This window comes from Oncorhynchus clarkii, chromosome 10, assembly GCF_045791955.1.
Source record: "Oncorhynchus clarkii lewisi isolate Uvic-CL-2024 chromosome 10, UVic_Ocla_1.0, whole genome shotgun sequence".
Lineage (NCBI taxonomy): Eukaryota > Metazoa > Chordata > Actinopteri > Salmoniformes > Salmonidae > Oncorhynchus > Oncorhynchus clarkii.
The window spans coordinates 50,914,488-50,937,616 of NC_092156.1; the positions used below are offsets into that span (position 1 = coordinate 50,914,488).

General features: G+C 40.3%; 1 protein-coding gene across 1 annotated transcript in view; it reads right to left on the reverse strand.

Annotated features, from left to right (window-relative positions):
- The window catches only part of LOC139419634 (carotenoid-cleaving dioxygenase, mitochondrial-like), a 61,097-nt gene extending 39,850 nt beyond the window's left edge, over nucleotides 1–21,247 (reverse strand). Inside the window, exons 1-5 of the mRNA XM_071169617.1 lie at nucleotides 21,127–21,247; nucleotides 20,508–20,723; nucleotides 20,465–20,474; nucleotides 14,985–15,098; nucleotides 13,308–13,410 (exon numbers count right to left, since the gene is read on the reverse strand). Of these exons, the coding sequence (XP_071025718.1) occupies nucleotides 13,308–13,410; nucleotides 14,985–15,098; nucleotides 20,465–20,474; nucleotides 20,508–20,701 (421 nt within the window). The 5' untranslated portion in view covers nucleotides 20,702–20,723; nucleotides 21,127–21,247. The remainder of the gene's footprint in view (nucleotides 1–13,307; nucleotides 13,411–14,984; nucleotides 15,099–20,464; nucleotides 20,475–20,507; nucleotides 20,724–21,126) is intronic.
- Between the last annotated feature and the right edge of the window lie 1,882 nt (nucleotides 21,248–23,129).

The window sequence follows — 23,129 nt, forward strand, 5'->3', positions numbered from 1 at the left end:
TTTTTATTTATTTATTTTTATTTTTCTGCTCTTTTGCACACCAATCTCTACCTGTACATAACCATCTGATCATTTATCACTCCAGTGTTAATCTGCATAATTGTAATTATTTGCCTACCTTCTCATGCCTTTTGCACACAATGTATATATAGACTCCCCTTTTTTCTACTGTGTTATTGACTTGTTAATTGTTTACTCCATGTGTAACTCTGTGTTGTCTGTTCACACTGCTATGCCTTATCTTGGCCAGGTCGCAGTTGCAAATGAGAACTTGTTCTCAACTAGCCTACCTGGTTAAATAAAGGTGAAATAAAAAAAATAAAAATAAAAAAAAAGGAGCACTTCAAGAGTTAGGTGTTAGCCAGACTAGTGATTAACTTCTTATGGCCGAGATCCCGTTACCTGGAGCAATATAACAACCAGTGATAGTACAGGGTGCCATACTCAAAAGAACAGAAATATAAATTAAAATTCCTCAAACATATCGTTTTCAAGGTAGTCTTGTTGTTAATCCCACCAGTGTCCGATTTCAAATAGGATTTACGGGGAAAGCACCAAACGATTGTTAGCTCACCAACAACTCACTAAAATACAGCCAAAGAGAGAGGGAGAAAAAGCAGAGAAAATGAATCACAAACCTTTGATAATCTTCATCAGATGACACTCATGTTACACAATACATGCATGTTTTGTTTGATAAAGTTCATATTTATATCAGAAAATCTGAGTTTACATTGGAGCATTCCATTCACTAGTTCCAAAAACATCCAGTGATTTTGCATAGCCACATCATTCAACAGAAATACTCATCAATGTAGATAACACAAGTTATACACATGGAATGATAGATATACCTCTCCTTAATGCAACCACTGTGTCAGATTTCAAAAAAACTTTACGGAAAAAGAAACTCATGCAATAATCTGAGACGGTGCTCAGAACAAGAGAAAACGTAACCTCCATGTTGGAGTCAACAGAAACCATAAAGTACATAAATGTTTCCTTACCTTTGATGAACTTCATCAGAATGCAGTCCTAGGAATCCCAGGTCCACAATAAATACTTGATTTATTCAATAATGTCCGTTATTTATGTCCAATTAGCTACTTTGGTGAGCGCGTTTGGTACACAATTGCAAAGTCACAAAGCGCGTCCACTATAACGTGACGAAATGTCCAAAAGTTCCGTAACAGTCAGTAGAAACATGTCAAACAATGTACTGAATCAATCTTTAGAATGTCGTTTACATACATCTTGAATAACATTCCAACCGGAGAATTAGAATGACTTCAAATGAGCGGTGGAACGCAGGTCCTTCCCTTGAGTTGCCCATGCTTTCACTATGCGCATTCACAACTCATGGCAGTGGTGACTATTTCCTGTCTCATTTGACCCCCCTAAACATTAGAGTCAGACAAAGTTCTATTGACATCTAGTGGAAGGTGTAGGAAGTGAACTCATCCATATATCGCTGTAATTTCAATGAGAGCTGGGTTGAAAATCTGCCACCCCCAGAAAAAATTAGAACAGGAAGGTGACTTTCTCAGGGTTTTGCCTGCAATATGAGTTCTGTTATACTCAGACATAATTCAAACAGTTTTAGAAACGTCAGTGTTTTTTATCCAGTACTAATATGCATATATATATTAGCAACTGAGACTGAGGAGCTGGCCGTTTACAATGGGCACCTTTTCATCCAAGCTACTCAATACTGCCCCTACAGCCATAAAAAGTTAACTGCAATGGAAAAGTAATTGTTCATCTGGCTAAAACATTACACATTTTGATGTCACAGGCATTAGAAATATGGTGGATTTGAGCAAGTTTGATGTCATTAATATTTGTGGATATGTAAGTAAATGTTAAATTGTCTATTGTTTTTGTCAAAGAATATTTCTGTTTGTAAAAAAAAAATAGAAAATGACAAAAAAGTAATTATCTGCTTTACAGAGTAATCAGGACTTTGTTAATTTGTTAATGGCTTGGCTTTGCTCATTTTTGTATTTCTAACACAAGCAATTGCACAGTGATTACTTACAGAATATCCCAGTCGATGTGTATTTGTGAGGTGAACTCGTTAGAAGAATGTCCAATAGCATCGATTTTTTAGGTGCTCTTGGATTCGGTCTTGTAGGCACATTCATTAATTTTGTAAGATTCAGAGAGTCAAGCAGTTTTTTAAAAGAGTCTAATACAGATGTACATCTTCTAAAATAATGAATTCAGAGTCATTTAGCTTATGCATGACATCATAAAGATAATGAAGTGCGTCTCCCGAAGTCAAGGGCGATCTGTACCAGCTGACTTGTGTGATGTGGGAGTCCTTATTTACGTTAATTTTAACTGCAATCAAAGGGAGTCGGTAGCGATTGCATGGTATCTACAGTCTCAGGGTTTGGTCACATTACCAGAGATCAACAATAAAAGCATAACAATACATCAGTTGCCCAATGCGTGAGGACTTGGCGGAAGCCAGTACCGCTGTCAATAAAACGAGCCGGGTCTATCAGGAAAGAAAAAATATAATTCAAGAGTTTGAGATTTGGGAAGAATGCCATCAAGTGTAGTCCCACTTGCGTTTCAGAGTGTAACAAATGCAATTGTATGGCCTTTTTGGACTGTTTGCAAATTGTAGGGCATAAGACAAAGATAATTCACCTGTTGATCATTCAGCCTATTTAATCCAAATGTTTTTATCTTTATTTAACTAGGCAAGTCAGTTAAGAACAAATTCTTATTTTCAATGACAGTAGGTCAACTGCCTTGTTCAATTTTAACCTTGTCAGCTCGGGGATTCAATCTTGCAACCTTTTGGTTACTAGTCCAAAGCTCTAGCCACTAGGCTACCTGCACCTCAATATGGTTGAATACCTTCACCAGGTGGCAGTGACCAGACCCCAACCCATTTGTGTTGGCTGCTGGGGACTGCTCACAGGTTTCTACTTCTAGCAGGCGAACTATCTGAATCGCCGTGTCTCCAGCTCGCCTAGCATAGCAGCAACTACGGAATTGGCTCCTTGACTCATCTAGTGCTACTCATTGGACCTTATGATCACTTGGCTACACATGCCTCTCCCTAAAGTCAATATGCCTTGTCTATTGCTGTTTAGGTTAGTTATTGTCATATTTCACTGTTGAGCCCCGAGTCCTGCCCAATATGCCTTTGATAGCGCTTTTGTTCCATCCCCCACACATGCGGTGAACTCACCTGATTTACATGGTGCCTCTAGAGACAATCTCTCTCATCGTCACACAATGCCAAGGTTTACCTCCACTGTACTCACATCCTACAAATACCCTTGTCTGTATATTATGCCTTGAATCTATTATTCTGCTCCCAGAAATCTGCTCCTTTTACTCTGTACCGAATGCACTAGACGACCAGTTCTTATAGCCTTTAGCCGTACCCTTATCCTACTCTGGTGATGTAGAGGTTAACCCAGGCCCTGCAGCCACCAACACCACTCCCATTCCCCAGGTGCTATCATTTGTTGACTTCTGTAACCGTAAAAGCCTCGGTTTCATGCATGTTAACATTAGAAGCCTCCTCCCTGTTTGTTTTATTCCCTGCTTTAGCACACTCTACCAACCCTGATTTCCTAGCCATGTCCAAATCTTGGCTTAGGATGCTCACCAAAAATCCTGAAATTTCCATCCCTAACTATAACATCTTCCGACAAGATAGAACTGCGAAAGGGTGCGGAGTTGCAATTCTGTCATACTATCCAGGTTTGTTCTCAAACAATGAGCTTCTACTTTTAAAAAGCCACCTTTCCAGAAACAAGTCTCACCATTGCCGCTTGTTATAGACCCCCTTCAGCCCCCAGCTGTGCCCTGGACACCATATGTGAATTGATTGCCCCAGATGTATCTTCAGTGTTCGTACTGTTAGGTGACCTAAAACGGGATATGCTTAACATCCCGGCTGTCCTACAATCTAAGATAGATGTCCTCAATCTCACACAAATTAAGGAACCTACCTGGTACAATCCTAAATCTGTAACCATGGGCATCCTCTTAGATATCATCCTGACCAACTTGCACTCTAAATACACCTCTGTCTACAACCAGGATCTCAGAGTTCATTGCCTCATTGCCTACATGCCTAATGTGTCCGCGGTCAAACGACCACCTCTCATCATTGTCAAACGCTCCCTAAAACACTTCAGCCAGCAGGCCTTTCTAATCAACCTGGCCCGGGTACCCTGAAAGGAAATTGACCTCATCCCATCAGTAAAGGATGCCTGGTTGCTCTTTAAAAGTGCTTTCCTCTCCATCTTAAATAAGCATGCCCCATTCAAGAAATGTAGAACAAAGACCAGATATTACCCTTGGTTCACCAAGACTTGACCAGCACAAAAACATCCTGTGGCATTCTGCATTAGCATCGAATAGGCCCCGTGATATGCAGCTTTTCAGGGAAGGCAAAATCTGGATGCCTACAAATCAGCTGGGCTAGACAATCTGTACCCTCTCTTTCTAAACTTATCCGCCAAAATTGTTGCAACCCTTATTACTAGCCTGTTCAACCTCGCTTTCGTATCTGAGATCCCCAAATATTGGAAAGCTGCCAGTCATCCCCCTCAAACTGTTACAGACCGATACCCATCCTGCCCTGCCTTTCTAAATTATTCGAAAGCCAAGCTAACAAACAGATCAACGACCATGTCGAATTCCACCGTACCTTCTCCACTATGCAATCTGGTTTCATTGGTGCACCTCAGCCACGCTCAAGGTCCTAAACGATATCATAACCATCATTGATTGAAGAAAGTACTGTGCAGCAGTCTTCATCGACCTGGCCAAGGCTTTCAACTCTGTCAATCAGTGCAATCTCATCAGCAGACTAAATAGCCTTGGCTTCTCAAATGACAACACCATTCTGTATACATCTGGCCCTTCTTTGGACACTTAAACCTACAAACAAGCTTCAATGATGTACAAACACTCCTTCCGTGGCCTCCAACTGCTTTTATATGCTAGTGAAGCTAAATGCATGCTCTTCAACCGATAGTTGCCCCCAGCCGCCCAGCATCACTACTCTGGACGGTTTTGAATTAGAATATGTGGACAACTAACTAGGTGTCTAGTTAGACTAAACTCTCCTTCCAGACTCACATTAACCTGTTACGGCTGCTGTCCCTGTACAGGGATCAACATCAGCGGAAATTTCAGTGTGACAACTAATAGTACTCGATACAACTCAAACTTTCATTAAAACACACATGCAGGGTACTCAATTAAAGCTACACTCGTTGTGAATCTAGCCAACATGTCAGATTTTTAAAATGCTTTTCGGCGAAAGCATGAGAAGCTATTATCTGATAGCATGCAACCACCGAAATACACAAAGGGGACGTAAACAAAATAATTAGCGTAGCCGGCACTACACAAAACGCAGAAATAAAATATAAAACATTCATTACCTTTGACGAGCTTCTTTGTTGGCACTCCTATATGTCCCATAAACATCACAATTGGGTCTTTTTTTCGATTAAATCCGTCCATGTATACCCAAAATGTCCATTTATGAAGCCCGTCTGATCCATGAAAAAGCACCGTTCCAAAACGCACCGTCATATTAAAATAAAAATAAAAAATAAAAATAAAAGTTACCTATAAACTTTGACAAAACACTTCAAACTACTTTTGTAATACAACTTTAGGTATTAGTAAACGTTAATAATCGATCAAATTGAACATGGGGCGATCTGTATTCAATAGCAGCACGTTTTGAAATCATGGTCCACATTCTCTCTTTCATAACTTCCTGTGGTGTGCTCGACGACAGGAAGTGCCTATTTAAAATCAATTGACAGTACTGGCGACATCGTTTGGAAGCTGTAGGCATTGTAAACAGGGCCCTATCTATTTTCCCTTGCCATAGACTAGAGACTGGCGGAGGGATATTTTGTTTTTTTTGTGAACAGTTTTCCTTGGGATTTTTCCTGCTAAACGCATTCTGTTATAGTCACAGACATGATTTAACCAGTTTTATAAACTTCAGAGTGTTTTCTATCCACACATACTAATCATATGCATATACTATATTCCTGGCATGAGTAGCAGGACGTTGAAATGTTGCGCGATTTTTAACAAAAAGCTGCAAAAATTCGCAGCCTCTTTTTAAGCATCTCCATTCCAAAATGGAGAGGGGGACACGTCTGGTACATAAGCAGGGGGACACGTCTGGTACTGCAGTATTTGAGTCCCTGGCGGCATAGTGTGTTACTGATGGTAGGCTTTGTTACTTTGGTCCCAGCTCTCTGCAGGTCAATCACTAGGTCCCCCCGTGTGGTTCTGGGATTTTTGCTCACCGTTCTTGTGATCATTTTGACCCCACGGGGTAATATCTTGCGTGGAGCCCCAGATCGAGGGAGATTATCAGTGGTCTTGTACGTCTTCCATTTCCTAATAATTACTCCCACAGTTGATTTCTTCAAACCAAGCTGCTTACCTATTGCAGATTCAGTCTTCCCAGCCTGGTGCAGGTGTACAATTTTGCTTCTGGTGTCCTTTGGCAGCTCTTTGGTCTTGGCCATAGTGGAGTTTGGAGTGTGACTGAGGTTGTGGATAGGTGTCTTTTATACTGATTACAAGTTCAAACAGGTGCCATTAAACAAGCAAGATTTCTGGCTCTCACAGACCAGTAACTTCTTATTTAAGAGGCTCCTCTGGAGGACAGAGTTACAGGTCTGAGAGAGCCAGAAATCTTGCTTGTTTGTAGGTGACCAAATACTTATTTTCCACCATAATTCGCAAATAAATTCATTAAAAATCCTACAATGTGATTTTCTGGATTTTTTTTTCTTCTCATTTTGTCTAAATTTTGTTTGTCTAAATACTTTTTTGCCCCAATGTATTCGTCGCCAAACCCACTGGCTCGAGGTCATCTATAAGTCTTTGCTCAGTAAAGCCCTTCCTTCTCAGCTTACTGGTCACCAAAGCAACACCCACACGTAAAACGTGCTCCAGCAGATATATTTCACTGGTCATCCCTAAAGCCAACACTTCCTTTGGCCGCCTTCCCTTCCAGTTCTCTGCTGCCAATGACTGGAACGAATTGCAAAAATCATTGAAGCTGAAGTCATAGCTCCCTCTTGAACTTTAAGCATCAGCTGTCAGAGCAGCTTACCGATTAGACACAGCCAATCTGTAAATAGCATACCCAACTACCTCATCCCCATATTGTTATTTATCGTCCTGCTCTTTTGCACCCCAGTATCTCTACTTGCACATCATCATATGCATTATCTATCACTCCAGTGTTAATGCTAAATTGTAATTATTTATTGCCTTACCTGCCTACAATTCTACATTTGCACACACTGTACATAGATTTTTCCATTGTACATTTGTGTAACTTGTTTTTGTCGCAATGCTTTGCTTTATCTTGGCCAGGTCGCAGTTGTAAATGAGAACTTGTTCTCAACTGGCCTAACTGGTTAAATAAAATAAAACATTCATTAGTTGACTGGTTTTGGAGCAAGGTACACTACTTGAAGCACACATCCAGTGCCTCAAGTCCAATTATGTGTTTGATATCAACATTCCCACTATGCCCCAACATGGGAATCCCTACAAACCAGTGTTTCACTGCCAGAAACAGAATCTCTTCTCCACTGAGCAATAGTGGACAAGTATCTGCTCTTGTATGTAGTTTGAGAAGTGACAGGAGGAAGCACAGCCCTCCAGCTGATGTGTTCCATGAGTGTCTCCTTCCAATGCCAAAATGCTCTTCGGAAACTATTTATAGCTCTGTTAAATTGACTTCTTTTATTTATTGCATTTTTGACTGTTTTTGCTTATAGTACTGTATGCTGCTCCTTCGCCTTTAGTTCAACTGCTGAAGCACATTCTGGTACACTTTCTTTCCATCACAATGCATTTTAATTACAAAATATAAAATGTGAAGTGCTTTTTGAATTAAATAGTTAAGTAATGAGTCATTAGTTCATGTCCTTAGTAGAGTAATATTTGACACTTGTTCTGTGTAACAATGTTTTAACTCGACCCAAATGTAGACCATTATTTTATGGCGTAACAGTATGGTGTGTGTGTGCTGTCACCTAAGATGTGTCAATGGTGGAAAAAGTACCCAATTGTCATGCTTGAGTAAAAGATGCCTTAATAGAAATTCTCAAGTAAAAAGTGAAAGTCACCCAGTAAAATTCTAAAAGTATTTGGTTTTAAATATTCTTAAGTATAAAAAGTAAATGCTAAAATATACTTTAGTATCAAAAGTATAAATAATTTCAAATTCCTTATTCAGCAAACCAGATGGCACTATTTATTTTATTTACAGATAGCCAGGGGCACTCTCCAACACTCAGACATCATTTACAAATGAAGCATGTGTTTAGTGAGTCCGCTAGATGAGGCAGTAGGGATGACCAGGGATGTTCTCTTGATAAGTATGTGACTTAGACCATTTTCATGCCCTGCTAATCATCCAAAGTACTTTGGGGTGTCACGGATAATTATGCAGTAAAAAGTACATACATTTCTTTAGGAATGTAGTGAAGTAAAAGATAGTTGTCAAAAATATAAATAGTAATGTACATACCCAAATAAACTACTCAAGCAGTACTTTCAAGTATTTTTACTTAAGTACTTTATACCACTAGTCAGTGAATATCTATTAATTAGCTCTGACACTGTCTGACAGACAAGTCATGACGGCAGTCAAATTCCACATGACCATTTAGTCAGAGTAATTAGTCTTCTCCAAGCTCTGATGCTGCTAATGGTCATTAGTATCCTAACAAACTGCCTGGTACTCAGCACTCTTGTCCCTCTAACCACTCTGATATCAATGCAAATGTAATCATGTTGCACAACATTTCTATAGGCATTGCAATTGCGTGAGAAAACAGAGTGTTGGCCTCTATTAAAAAGAGGATCCCATCAGCTTTCTATAGGCTATGGCTACTATATTTATTTCTCAACTCTCCTAATATTAAGCACATTGCTTCTCTTTACAACAGGAGTATCGCCTACCTGGCTGGCATGAAAATGAACCACGGAGAAAGCATCCTCCATTCACTATTTAAGTGCATAGATGACATTTGTTTCCCTTGTGAATGATACTGCATATTATCACTTGTGAATGATGCCCAGCTTGTGTGCAGTATAAATATGCAGCGCGAGCGTTCCCAGTTTGGGGAAGATCATTTTCCCCATTAAAAATCCCACAAGTGTCTCAGATTATGTTTGGAATACGTATTTCTCACACAGAATAGGTAAACTTTTGTACTATGGGGGATAGTAGATTGACATAGGGTAGTTATTTTGCTGTTTGTTAGGCCTACTCATCTTGCTGGCTGCCGAAAAGTAAATGTAGACTGTTCTTCCAATATCTTCATTATGTGCCTCGGAATTGGATAAAGACGCACACAGTTGCGGCCCTGATGTGTGTCTACACTTGTAGTCAATGACTGGCATTGGCTAATGAGAATTGAGATATCTAGGAGAGCCATGTGAGTGAGAGGTGCTTCGGAGCAAGCAGCCCAGATAAGGGAATTATAATGATTATATTCAGCCCAAGGGCACAATGGCCACTGGCGGCATGGTTTATTTTTTTGGGGGAGGGGAATCCCACACAAATGGGATTCCCGCCAGGAAATTGGAGACATTATCAAGTGCTTGTCAAATTGTGTATGAGAGTCTGATGAAGTGTGTGTAGCCTGAGAAAAAAAGCAAAGCTCATACCTTTCATTCAACTTTAAAAAAAAATATCATTAGTCGCATCATGCAGCCTTAGAATGTATAAAAAAATCTAAACATATAGCCCAACATTTTTTATCAGAACTGAAGTTGCATAAAAACTCTAAATTAAGCATAATATGAGGACCTGTTTCTTTGTTAACTGCTCAACACAGAATAGTCGTATGTGCGCACTAACTCAAATTGTTTGGGGAAATTATACTTTCTATTTGATTATGTTCAATTGTATTCTATACAATAATGCCACGGAATTCTAAGCAAATATTGCCTGCTAAATGAACTAGTGTAGCCCACAGCAATATGGCATAGCCAGATCAGGGCCTAAATAACAACTTAGAGAATGTTAGTCTCTTCTTCTGAGGTGGACTATTTTTTCTTCATTTAATCTTTATTTAAACCCGTCTAAAATAAATCATGGATTTATTGTGATGGTGTAGGCTATTTTACAAGGATTTAGACTTTTTAAAATGTAGATGTTCCGAAGGTCTGCATCAGTGGCTTGTATGCTATGCGTGGAAGACAGGAGATGCTAAATGTGTTCATGTTAATTAACGATCAATTATGGTGAGATCTGCAGTTATTTGCTTGACAATCATCGGCCGACAAAATGTCATGACCGCCACAGCCCTAGTTAATACCTCTTAATTAAGACAGACAATGTCAAGCATGCATGCTTTGTTTCACAGATTGCAATCTGAGTGTGCACATGAAGCGCAACTGAGGCTTTAATCTGATGTTTGGTTCATTAAATAAATACATTCTAATAATCAATCCCATTTTATGAAATATTACATATTTAGACAATATGGCTTTGTTTCAACATGCTATTTAAAAAATATATAGTACATTTTCTGACGTGATGTACAGTATTTGAAATTCATAATTTTATCTTGATTGTGTATGTGTAGGGAAGGGAGGGGTGGGATGGTAGTGAAGGAAAAAAATATGCAAGCAAAATTAAAAGTAGGATGGCACTGAAAATAACCCAAGGATTACATAAATGACCCTGCTGCTGGGTCAATCCCCCAACCGAATGTGCTGGGTTTGTCACAACCCAACATACTGGGTTTTAACCCAGCCATACAGTGTACTTTACCCAGCAGGGTTAGATGCAAAACCCAAAACCGCTTGGTTGAATTATTAACTCAATGCTGTGTTTGGCCAATGTTAACCCAGCACTGGGTTGTTTAAATGACCCAAATTGGGTTATTTTTAACCCAGCATTTTTATAAGAAACAATCATTCATTTTGGGGAAAGTAATATGACTTGCAATATTAGGTGTAACTCAATGTCTACCTTTTAAGATTATTGTTTTTATTAGACTAATTGTGTTATGTTTTCTGATTGTTTCAGTGCACCGGGAGACTCCGGTGGCGGCTCAACAAGCTTGGACAAAGAACTTCGAGGGTCACCAATATCCAAAGTTCACTCAAAAAGGCAATACTTCTCAACTGCGTTTGATTTCGTTTTAATTATTATGTTGTTAAAGCTTCTTATGGGCAGGTAGCGTTCCACCTGGCCAACATCCAGTGAGATTGCAGAGCGCTAAAACTACTACAAACTACAGAATTATAAATATTTAACTTTCATAAAATCACAAGTGTAATACATCTGTAAAATGGATCGATGGACCATCGATGGACCATCTGTAAAAAGGATCGATGGACCAATGCGCAGCGTGGCAAGTGTCCATAACGTTTATTTAAAGACAAACGTGAAATGAACGAAACCGAAACAGTACCGTGTGGCAACCACACACACGAAAAAAAACCACCCACAACTCAAAAGTGAAACCCAGGCTACCTAAGTATGATTCTCAATCAGAGACAACTAACGACACCTGCCTCTGATTGAGAGCCATACTAGGCTGAACTCAAAACCCCAACATAGAAAAACACAGACTGCCCACCCCAACTCACGCCCTGACCATACTAAATGAAGACAAAACAAAGGAAATAAAGGTCAGAACTTGACATCAAAATAAAGATTAACTTCTTGTTAATCCAGGCGCTGTGTCAGATTTAAAAAAGGCTTTATGGCGAAAGCACACCATGCGATTATCTGAGGACAGCTCCCCGCGTACAAAAGCATGAAAAACATTTCAACCACGAAAGTCAGGAATAGCTATATAATAAATGCCTTATCTTTGATCTTCTGTTGGCACTCCAAAAGGTCCCAGATAAATCACAAATGGTTGTTTTGTTTGATAATGTCCTTTATATCCATGAACTCAGTTTAGCTAGCGCGCTTCAGTCAATAATCCACCCAGTTTCCCTCCATCAAAATGCATACAAACTTAATCCTAAACGGTACTAATAAACTTTTCCAAACAAGTCAAACAACGTTTATAATCAAACCTTAGGTACCCTAATACATAAATGATAAACATTTAAGACAGAATCGTTAGTCTTCACCAGAGAAAAATACCAAAGAACGCACTCTTCCACTCGCTTGGAAACACTACAGCCAAAATGGGAGCCACCTAGAAAAACTACAATTTCTGGCTATTTGTTCCAATAACCAGCATGAAACTCTTTCTAAACACTTGACATCTAGTGGAAGCCCTAGGAACTGCAATCTGGGAGGATTTAGCTTTATAATAAGTGACAGCCATTGACAACAGTGGTAAGCTGAATTTTATTTTTGGTGATGGTTTTGTCCTCAGGGTTTCGCCTGCCATATCAGTTCTGTTATACTCAGATATAATTTTAATAATTTTAACAGTTTTAGAAACTTCAGTGATTTTTATCCAAAACGACCAATTATATACATATCCTAGCTTCTGGGCCTGAGTAACAGGCAGTTTACTTTGGGCACGCTTTTCATCCGGACGTGAAAATACTGCCACCTACCCAAGAGAGGTTAAATATTGAACTTTCATTGGTTAAATGTATTGTTCGGTTATCATTTGCCTCATGTAAATAATTCACATCCCCATAGTGTTTACATGCCGTCATGTAAATGTTGTAGCTACAAAAGATTACACAATTGATTTGGTAAAAATACAGTCTTTCTATTTTCTAGATTACCATGCTGATGACTTCAAGTTGTATTGGATTAATTTGTATCTGTTGAAGACACTGAATATCTGTTGTTTAGTTTATTTACAACATTTAGTTTGCGTTTCTTTTTGTTCTGTGAAGTTAGTTAATTTAAAGTTGTGATTTGGTTCATGTAGATACATTTCGATGTTGTTTAACACACAGTAACCAAAAACGTGATCTAATTTGCATATCCATACTGAGTTTGCCACAACTTCTTGCCAGAAGCCATTTTTTTCGGTAACGGAGAACAGAAAAAAAGGAAAAATGAAAGCTTATTTAGGGGATGGTCTTTTAAAGTAACTAGAATTTATATAGGCCCAATGTAGGGAACATCTCAATCAAAAAATAAAAATGCTGGTGCTCCTGTTGTGTAATTGCTGGAAATTCTTACTAATATGTTGAATATTTTTCATTGTGCGCCAACATTTCTTTGTGCTCCTATATTTTTTAACTTCGGAGCACATGTGCTCCTTGTACAAAATGCCAGCGTAGAGCTCTGCAGATGTGGGCCTTGTGAAGCTTCTATGTAGACTGACCTTTTCTGCCATAAGAGTTGCCCATGTTGTACGTAGTGCCGTCTGGTTCAGTGTGAGGATGAGCAGTGGCCGTATTCACAGCAATAAACTTTGTCCAGTCCACCTATAGTAGGAAGAACAGGTCAGATAAACGACACAGCTGTTACTACTGTATGTCAGGTCAGGTGTATGAGGGTCCAAGTCCACCATCAATGTGTCAGCAGATAGTAAGGAGTAGAGGGAGTTTGACCAGAAAGTCAAACACAGATCACATTATGTTCTCAATTTCCTAATGACAAAAAAATATGTATTATATAAATCAGGGTTGGAATGACAGGGGGCCTCATCATCCCCATAACAAATCAGGTGCACTCCATGAGAATTAAAATACCAATGTGAGCCCCCACAAAGATAGACTTCGGACACCCCAAAGAGACTTTGGCAATTACAAGAATCATTAAGAAAGTATTCAGACCCCTTGACTTTTTCAACATTTTGTTACGTTAGCCTTATTCTAAATTTGAATTAAAAAAATAAAAATAAAAAATCAAGCTACACACAATACCCCATTATGGCAAAGGGAAAACATGTTGAAATTGAGATCAGGTGTATCCTGCTTCCATTGATCATCCTTGAGATGTTTCTACAACTTGATTGGAGTCCACCTGTGGTAAATTCAATTGATTGGACATGATTTGGAAAAGACACACCTGTCTATATAAGGTCCCACAGTTGACACTGTATGCCAGAAGAAAAACCAAGCCATGAGGTCATAGGAACTGTCCATTGAGCTCCGAGACAGGATTGTGTCAAGGCACAGATCCGGGGAATGGTACCAAAACATTTCGGCAGCATTGAAAGTCCCCAAGAACACAGTGGCCTCCATTTCTAAATGGAAGATGTTTGGATCCACCAAGACTCTGTCTAGAGCTGGCTGCCTGGCCAAACTGAGCAGGGCCATGGTCAGGGAGGTCTCTACGGTGAAGCATGGTGGTGGCAGCATCATGCTGTGAGGATGTTTTCCAGCGGCATTGGCTGGGAGACTATTCAGGATCGAGGGAAAGATGAACGGTGATGAAGATGAAGATCCTTGATGGAAACCTGCTCCAGAGCGCTCAGGACCTCAGACTGGGGATAAAGGTTCACCTTCCAACAGGACAATGACCTTAAGCACACAGCCAAGACAAGGCAGGAGTGGCTTCAAGACAAGTCTCCGAATGTCCTTGAGTGGCCCACCCAGAGCCCAGACTTGAATCCGATCAAACATTTCTTGAGACCTGAAAATAGCTGTGCAGCAACATTCCCCATCCAACCAGTCAGAGCTTGAGAGGATCTGCAGAGAAGAATGGGAGAAACTCCACAAGTACGAGGCTGTAATCGCTTCCAAAGGTGCTTCAACCAAGTACTGAGTAAAGGTTCTGAATACTTATGTTTTTTTTTTAAATAATACATTTGGGGTACTGTTTGTAGATTGATGAGGGGAAAAAACGATTTAATCGATTTTAGAATAAGGCTGTAACATAAAACATGGAAAAAGTGAAGGAGGCTGAATACAATCACACTGTATATTTCAAACACTGCATAAGTTACGTAAATCAGTACATTTGTGCATGGGTATGATTGTGAAATGTCTGGTCACTGAGCTCATTGTTCTCTTTGGCTGTCTCTTATGGCCTATTTATTGTGTCATTACTGTACCTTATCCCGTGTCTCCAGGCTCTCTGGGTCCACCCTGTACATGTAGTTGGTCTCAGTGCTGACAAAGCAGTCTCCCTTGTACTTTACAAAGCTAACACTGGCATTGTCTGTGGCCTCTGCAGGGAAAAAATAGAATGTAGAAATTAATAATTCTAAAAGCATCATGTTGCTGCTGATATTTCTTCATTTTCCTTTCTGGTGTAGGCCTACACAAAATAAATGAGTGAGTGACATTACATCATTGGAAACCTAATTTTTTTTATAAACATTGGAAATGACTCGTCTCTGCATGGCTTGCATTGAAAATTAAAGATTAATGTTGCTTGCAAACAGTAATATTACTTGCAAAGACTCCTATTGCTGTATGCAAACTCTGGAGAGGAAATTGTTTTCTCATGACTATATAGAACAAGTAAACTCAATTCAAATAATTCCTACATGAGATGTGCCTCTGTTCATACTGTAACTCAAGCTGGTATGTGCCCCGGGAGACCTGATGGAGGCCTCAGGGGCTTGGCTACAATCCAAGGTTGGATGGAAGGATGGAAGGAGGGACACCACGGGCCACAGACCAGCTTGAGTTACAGATGGAAGAGAGACACATCTCATTTAGGAATTCTTCGTCAAATTCATTTTACTTGCTCTGAATTAGTCTTGAAAAAACATTCAATAAAGTACATTGTCACATTCTTCACTGTTAAATAGAACAGATCAGCAGAATCTGGAAACCGCACTAGAACAGACACCACTATCTCTAGCAAGGTTACATTTGAGATTACACCATGAAATAGCACTGAGATATTGACAATAGGCAGGTTTCCATTGACCCAGGTTTATTCGACAAAAGCAATGTCGCAAAAAATATACCGACATGTGTAATGGAAATGGCAAATATAGAAGAAATGCTCTAAAGATTGATAACATTGTTATCCCTACGACAGGTGGATTTCTCAACAAATGGAAACACATTTTATTTTCAACTATAAAAATAATGTTTATTTGCATGATAAGGATTGTCCTGACTTGCACTCCTGTAGATGTGAAATATTTTGATGGTGAAACTTGCCAGCCAACCGGAAAATCTAGGCAAAGCAATTCAGGAATTCTTGTAAATTTCACAGTGACATGGATGTGGCGATATATTGGCACATGAGGATTATTATAACATGGCAAATATTTGTCAATTATTGAATTCTATCCATGCTTGCCTTTGCTGGCTACATGAGACATGAAACAGATAGGAGGGAGGGCATACAGGCTACCTAGGCAGGTAGCCTAGTTAGAGCGTTAGTTAGCACGATGGACTAGTAACCGAAAGGTTAAATCCCTGAGCTGACAAAGTAAAAAAATCTGTTATTCTGCCCCTGAACAAGGCAATTAACCCACTGTTCCTAGGCCGTCATTGAAAATAAGAATTTGTTTATAACTGATTTGCCTAGTTAAATTAAAGTTTTTTTTATTTATTTATTAAAATACAGGCTGTCACCAACTTATTAATACCTAAATGGTTAACACTTCAACCACTACAATTTTATTCAACACCAGATTTTTACAAAAACTCTCACCTCCAGGAGTTCTTAAACAAGATAGTCAAATGGACACACACCCTAGCAGGCAATTGTTGCACATCTTGTCTATGCAAACTTTGTAAATGTCCCAACCAAAAAAATATATAATTTTTTTTTTTTAAATAAGTTATGTTATGACCAGAAGTATGTGGACACCTGCTTATTGAACATCTAATTTGAAAATCATGGGCATTGATATGGAGTTGGTCCTCCCTTTGCTGCTATAACAGCCTCCACTCTTCTGGGAAGGCTTTCCATTAGATGCTGGAACAATGCGACGAGTTGCTTCCATTCAGCCACAAGAGCATTAGTGATGTCTGGCACTGATGTTGGGCGATTAGGCCTGGCTCACAGTCAGCCTTCCAATTCATCCAAAAGGTGATCAATGGGGTTTAGGTCAGGGCTCTGTGCAGGCCAGTCAAGTTCTTCCACACCGATCTCGACAAACCATTTATGTATGGACCTCCATTTTTGCACAGGGGTATTGTCATGCTGAAACAGGAAAGGGCCTTCCCCAAACTGTTGGAAGCAGAGAATCGTCTAGAATGTTATTGAATGCTTTCACGTTAAGAAATCCCTTCACTGGAACAAAGGGGTCTTGCCTGAAACAGCCCCAGAAAAATATTCCTCCTCCACCAAACTTTAAAGTTGTCATTATGCTTTCAGGCAGGTAGTGTTCTCCTGGCATCCACCAAACCCAGATGTGTCTGTCAGACTGCCAGAAGGTAAAGTGTGATTCAGCAATCCAAAGAACGTGTTTCCATTGCTCCAGAGTCCAATGGTGGCGAGCTTTACACCATTCCAGCCGACGTTTGGCATTGCGCATGGGGATATAATGCTTGTGTGAAGCTGCTTGGCCATGGAAACCCATTTCATAAAGCTCCTGAAAAACAGTTGTGCTGGTGTTGTTTCCAGAGGCAGTTTGGAACTCGTTAGTGAGTGTTGCAACTGAGGACAGACAATTTTTACGCACTGCAGCACTCGGCGGTCCCAATCTGTGAGCTTGTGTGGCCTGCCACTTCATGGGTGAGGTGTTGCCCCTTACCGTACTGTCAACTATATTATACAATTACAGATTTGTAAATACAGAGCACAGTCATGCAGAGAACCATGCAGACAGAATGCAACTTTCTCCAACGGGAGCAAAATTAGCTTGCTATGTAACATCATGGTGGTCTCTCGTATACGTACATATACACAATAGAAGGGTTTATTTATTTATTTAACCAGGGAGTCATACTGAGACCAAGGTCTATTTTACAGAAAATACACAAAAAAATACAAAATGCAAGCAGAAAGACAAACATTCATTAGTAATAAGGTCGTCAATCAGCTTTCTGAATCGCCCTAGCGGCACCAGAACATTGAAGATTGTTCCACAAATAAGGTGCAAGAAAACTGAAAGCTAATTTATCTACCTCAGTATAGACCAAAGGAATATCCAGAGTTAACTGTCCCTGAGACCGTGTGTGGTAACTCGTATGTCTAAAGTTTAGTTATCATGTTAGGTAAAGTTGAAGTCTTTTAAAAAGTGAAAACATAGCAATGTATCAACCTACATGACATCAGATGGCCAACCAACTTTCTGGTCAAGATTGCAGTGATGAGTACTAATATTGACACCCGGAATAAAGGGCAGTGTGCTATGACAAACATCATCCAATGGCTTTAAAGTGGCAGCTGCATTCACAAATAATGAACAAAAAAATAAAGTCAACTTCTAATAATTTTACTGAGTTACAGTTCATATAAGGCAATCAGTCAGCTGAAATAAATAAATTAGGCCCTAATCTATGGATTTCACATGACTTGGCAAGGGTGCAGCCATTGGCCCACCCACTGGGGAGCCAAGGCCAGCCAATGAGAATTTGTTTCCACACAAGTGCTTTATTACGGATAAAAACACTCCTCAGCTTCCGCCCCAGCCCCCTCAGAAGATCCCGCAAATTAAGAAACCGGATGTGGACGTCCTGGGCTTGCCTGGTTATCAAATCAAATTTTATTTGTCACATACACATGGTTAGCAGATGTTAATGCGAGTGTAGCGAAATGCTTGTATCGAAGAGAATTCTCTTGGTAGATAATGCGGTCTACATTTGATTGTGAGGAATTCTAAATCAGGTGAACAGAAGGATTTGAGTTCCTGTATGTTTCTTTCATCGCACCATGTCACGTTAGTCATAAGGCATACGCCCCCGCCCCTCTTTTTACCAGAAAGATGTTTTTTCCTGTCTGCGCGATGCGTGGAGAAACCTGTTGGCTGCACCGCTTCGGATTGCGTCTCTCCAGTAAGCCACGTTTCCGTGAAGCAAAGAACGTTACAGTCTCTGATGTCCCTCTGGAATGCTACCCTTGCTCGGATTTCATCAACCTTGTTGTCAAGAGACTGGACATTGGCAAGAAGAATGCTAGGGAGTGGTGCGCGCTGTGCCCGTCTCCGGAGTCTGACCAGAAGACCGCCTCGTTTCCCTCTCTTTCGGAGTCGTTTTTTTGGGTCGCTGCATAGGATCCACTCCGTTGTCCTGTTTGTAAGGCAGAACACAGGATCCGCGTCGCGAAAAACATATTCTTGGTCGTACTGATGGTGAGTTGATGCTGATCTTATATTCAGTAGTTCTTCTCGACTGTATGTAATGAAACCTAAGATGACCTGGGGTACTAATGTAAGAAATAACACGTAAAAAAACAAAAAACTGCATAGTTTCCTAGGAACGCGAAGCGAGGCGGCCATCTCTGTCGGCGCCGGAAGTACGGTATGGTATGGTTACAAGTATGGTTACATGTGGTCTGTGGTTGAGAGTCTGGTTGGAAGTACTGCCAAGTCCTCAAAAATGACATTGGATGCAGCTTATGGTAGAGAAATGAACACTCACTTCTCTGGCAATTGAGGCGGATCATTTTAGAAATAGAGGTTCCAGATTGTCTAGCCCAGCTGATTTGTAGGGGTCCAGATTTTGCAACTCTTTCAGAAAATAAGCTATTTGGATGAAGGAGAAATGGGGGAGGCTTGGGCAAGTTGCTGTGTAGAGTGCAGGGCTGTTGACGGGGATAGGGGTAGCCAGGTGGAAAGCATGGCCAACCGTAGAAAAATGCTATTGAAATTCTCAATTGCACTGCATCTCAGTGCAAGAGGCATCTCTACAGTCCCTGGTTCGATTCTAGGCTGTATCACATCCGGCCGCGATTGGGAGTCCCATTGGGCGGCGTACAATTGGCCCAGGGTTGTCCGTGTTTTGCCGGGGTAGGCCTTCATTGTAAATAAGAATCTTATTAACTGACTTGCCTAGTTAAATGAAGGTTACATTTTAAAAAAATAAAAATTTTAAAAAGCTCCTGGATGCTGAGTGGCTGAAAGCCGTGATACACCAGACAATGTAAACCAGGTGGTTCGAGCCATGAATGCTGATTGGCTGACAGGCATGGTATATCAGACTGTGTACCACGGATATGACAAAACATGTATTTGTACTGCTCTAAATATGTTGGTAACCAGTTTATAATAGCAATAAGGCAACTCGGGGGGGTTGTGATATTTGGACAATGTACAACGGCTAAGGGCATTGTTTTGGGCTCTAAATTTTGTTTATTATGATCGAGTGATGATCAAGATTATTTAACTAAATAGTGATCACTGACTACATTTGCCATCACACAGGACCACGTACTGACAATCATGTGACGGCAAGCTACGGGGAGGCTCCCAGGCAGGATGAAAATGACTAAATCGACCATCAAACCTCTCTTTTGACCGACTGCGTTTAAACATATTCCTCCATTACATGTATTTGAATTTATTCATCTGTAAAACTAAAAGTATATGCTTCAGAGGAGATAATGACAATGCTGTTACCGTAATAAAACTTACTAGGTGTAAGTGCAACTGTAAAATGTTTCTCAATAGATCATTCGTACAGCTGCTTGGCTTATATCCCGCCACTCTCTCAGTGACTGTGACTAACCTGGTATTTCGAAGCGAGAGAGGAAACGCATGAAGAAGTTCTTGCAGGGGTCGGGCATGGCCACCGTGCCAAACTCTGACACCATGATGCGGTCCCTCGCGCTGTTCTTCTTATAGGCATCACTCTGCAGGAAGCGACTCCTATAGGTCACCTTGCCATCCTCAATCTTAAACTGGTGCAGCATGGCCATCCCATCAAACCAGTGGTTGTAGCTAAAGAATAAATGACAGTGGGGATAGGTAACGGCAAGAGAAAGAGAAAAAGGTTAGGGCTACGTCATGGTTAGTGGACAGAACAGGACAGTGGTGATATATTTGTCATGAATGAACTGGAAGTGAATTCATCATGTATCTATATACTGTAGCGTGGTTCTAGATCTGTTTGTATTTACTTGGCTGTTGTCCAAAACACTTTAGGAGTTGGCAAGACAGAACAAACAAGTCAGAGAACAGGCTAACATCCTCATATTTTTGTTGTTAAATGTAAAATAGATGTGGTCAAATGCTAAAGAGAATAGGTTAATTCTTGTAATTCCAATGTTTTTGTTTTATTCTACTGGTCTAATGGCTGTTGGTCTAAGTTGTTCCAATAAAATTGTCTAAAGGTGTGACTCACTGTTGGTTTCCGAACTCAAACTTCCCTGGGCCGTTGCGGAGGAGGCTGCCTCGGATCCAGGTAGGGATGGTCCCACGCACCTCTGTGGAGATGGGCTCTGGGGTCTCCTCCACGGACCGCACCAGAGGGGCGATAGACTCCAGACCCTTCAGCTCTAGCTGGTTACACTTATTGACCTCCTTTGGCTTGGCATCACTAGACTGTGTGATGGTCTCATCTGCACAAAAATATATATATTTTTTTATAAATTTTTGTATCTAGAGGCTGCTGCCCTATGAGTCCTATGACACACAAACCGAACCAGATTGTTGACCAGACCATGCTCATACAAACCATGTAGAAACAACCTGTTTTTAGGAAATAGGTCATGAATATGGACTTTCGATATGTCAAACTGTCCATTCATGATCAGATTTATCCTAGTTTTACAAACAGCTGTGGTTTCAGATGTTGTTTTACCCAGTATACAGGTAAAGGCAAAGCATAATAGCCCATCAATCTCATATCTGCCGTACATACTGTACATAGCCTCACTGTCACGGCCGTTGGTGGAAGAAGGTGTGGACCAAAGTGCAGAGTGGTACATGTTTTCTTCGAAACCTACAAAATAACAAAAGGAATGACAGAAACAGCTCCGTCAGGTACAAAACAGAAAGCAACTACCCGTGCAATGAACGCAAGAGAAATGACACAATTTCACCTGGTTAATATTGCCTGATAAACTGGATTAGTACCGTAATTGCTGGACTATTAAGCGCATCTGAATATAAACAGCACCCACTAAATTATAAAAAAATATGTATTTTGTACATAAATAAGCCGCACATGTCTATAAACCGCAATAAAACTACCGGTACATTGAAACAAATTAACTTTACACAGCCTTTAAATGAAACACGGCTTGTAACAAAAATTAAACAGTAGCCTACCAAGAAAGTCATTGGTCACTATCTTCCTCCTCCTGTGCACTGAAACCACTGAAGTCATCTCCTTCGGTGTCGGAGTTGAATAGCCTCAGAATTGCTTCATCCGATGTTGGATCTCTGCCCTCTTCAACACGCAGCAGTCCAGCCTTTCGAAACCCGTTGATGATAGTGGATTTTTTGACAATGCTCCACGCTGTCAGCAGCTCTATTTACTTTTCCAACAGCCAGATCGATCGCCTTCAACGTGAAAGCTGCATCATATGCATTTCTCCGTGTCTTTGCCATGATGAGGGTGACAAAATGACAACCGTAATCAGAATGATGGGAAAAATCCATAAATTAGGCGCGTCATTGTATAAACCGCTAGGTTCAAAGCGTGGGGAAAAAGTAGCGGTTTATAGTCCGGAAATTACGGTACCCAAAAACACCAGGTGGGAAAAGGCTCTCAGAAACAACGATAGACAGCTGCCTCTGATTGGGAACCGTAGCTGGACAAACGCATAGAAAATAAAACATAGAAAACAACATAGAATGCCCACCCCAACTCCCCGACCAAACCAAAATAGAGACATAAAAAAGGAAGTGAAGTCAGGGTGTGACACTCACAAAATTATTGGTTCCAATTTACTACAACTAGAAGATATGAAGGTATCAATCCCCTAAACCATATCAGGACATATCAAAGGTATTCATATTGGAAATGTTTTTAAATTATATTTGTTTAGTCAACTGGTTTTAGTTTTTTGTATGCAATGTGTAATGCTTGCTACAAAGGTCTCACCTTCTCTGTCCTATGATTCCCTCATCTACTGCAGCCTATAGACTCTAGAACATCTGTTTGCCCACATATTCCATATGCACCAGCACAGTATGTTAAAAGTTTGAGGGTAAACAGAATGTTAACACAGAGCAAATACATACACAGAAGGTGAGATAAAGGTTAAAGGGGTTATGGGTGAAGGCACATGACTTTTACACACACTCATTTTACACACTCAAGTACTATGAATTTTAATTACGAAAACTGTTTGGACTTGGCAAGAGATTATTGCTCTGATTGGCGTCAGTAAATACACT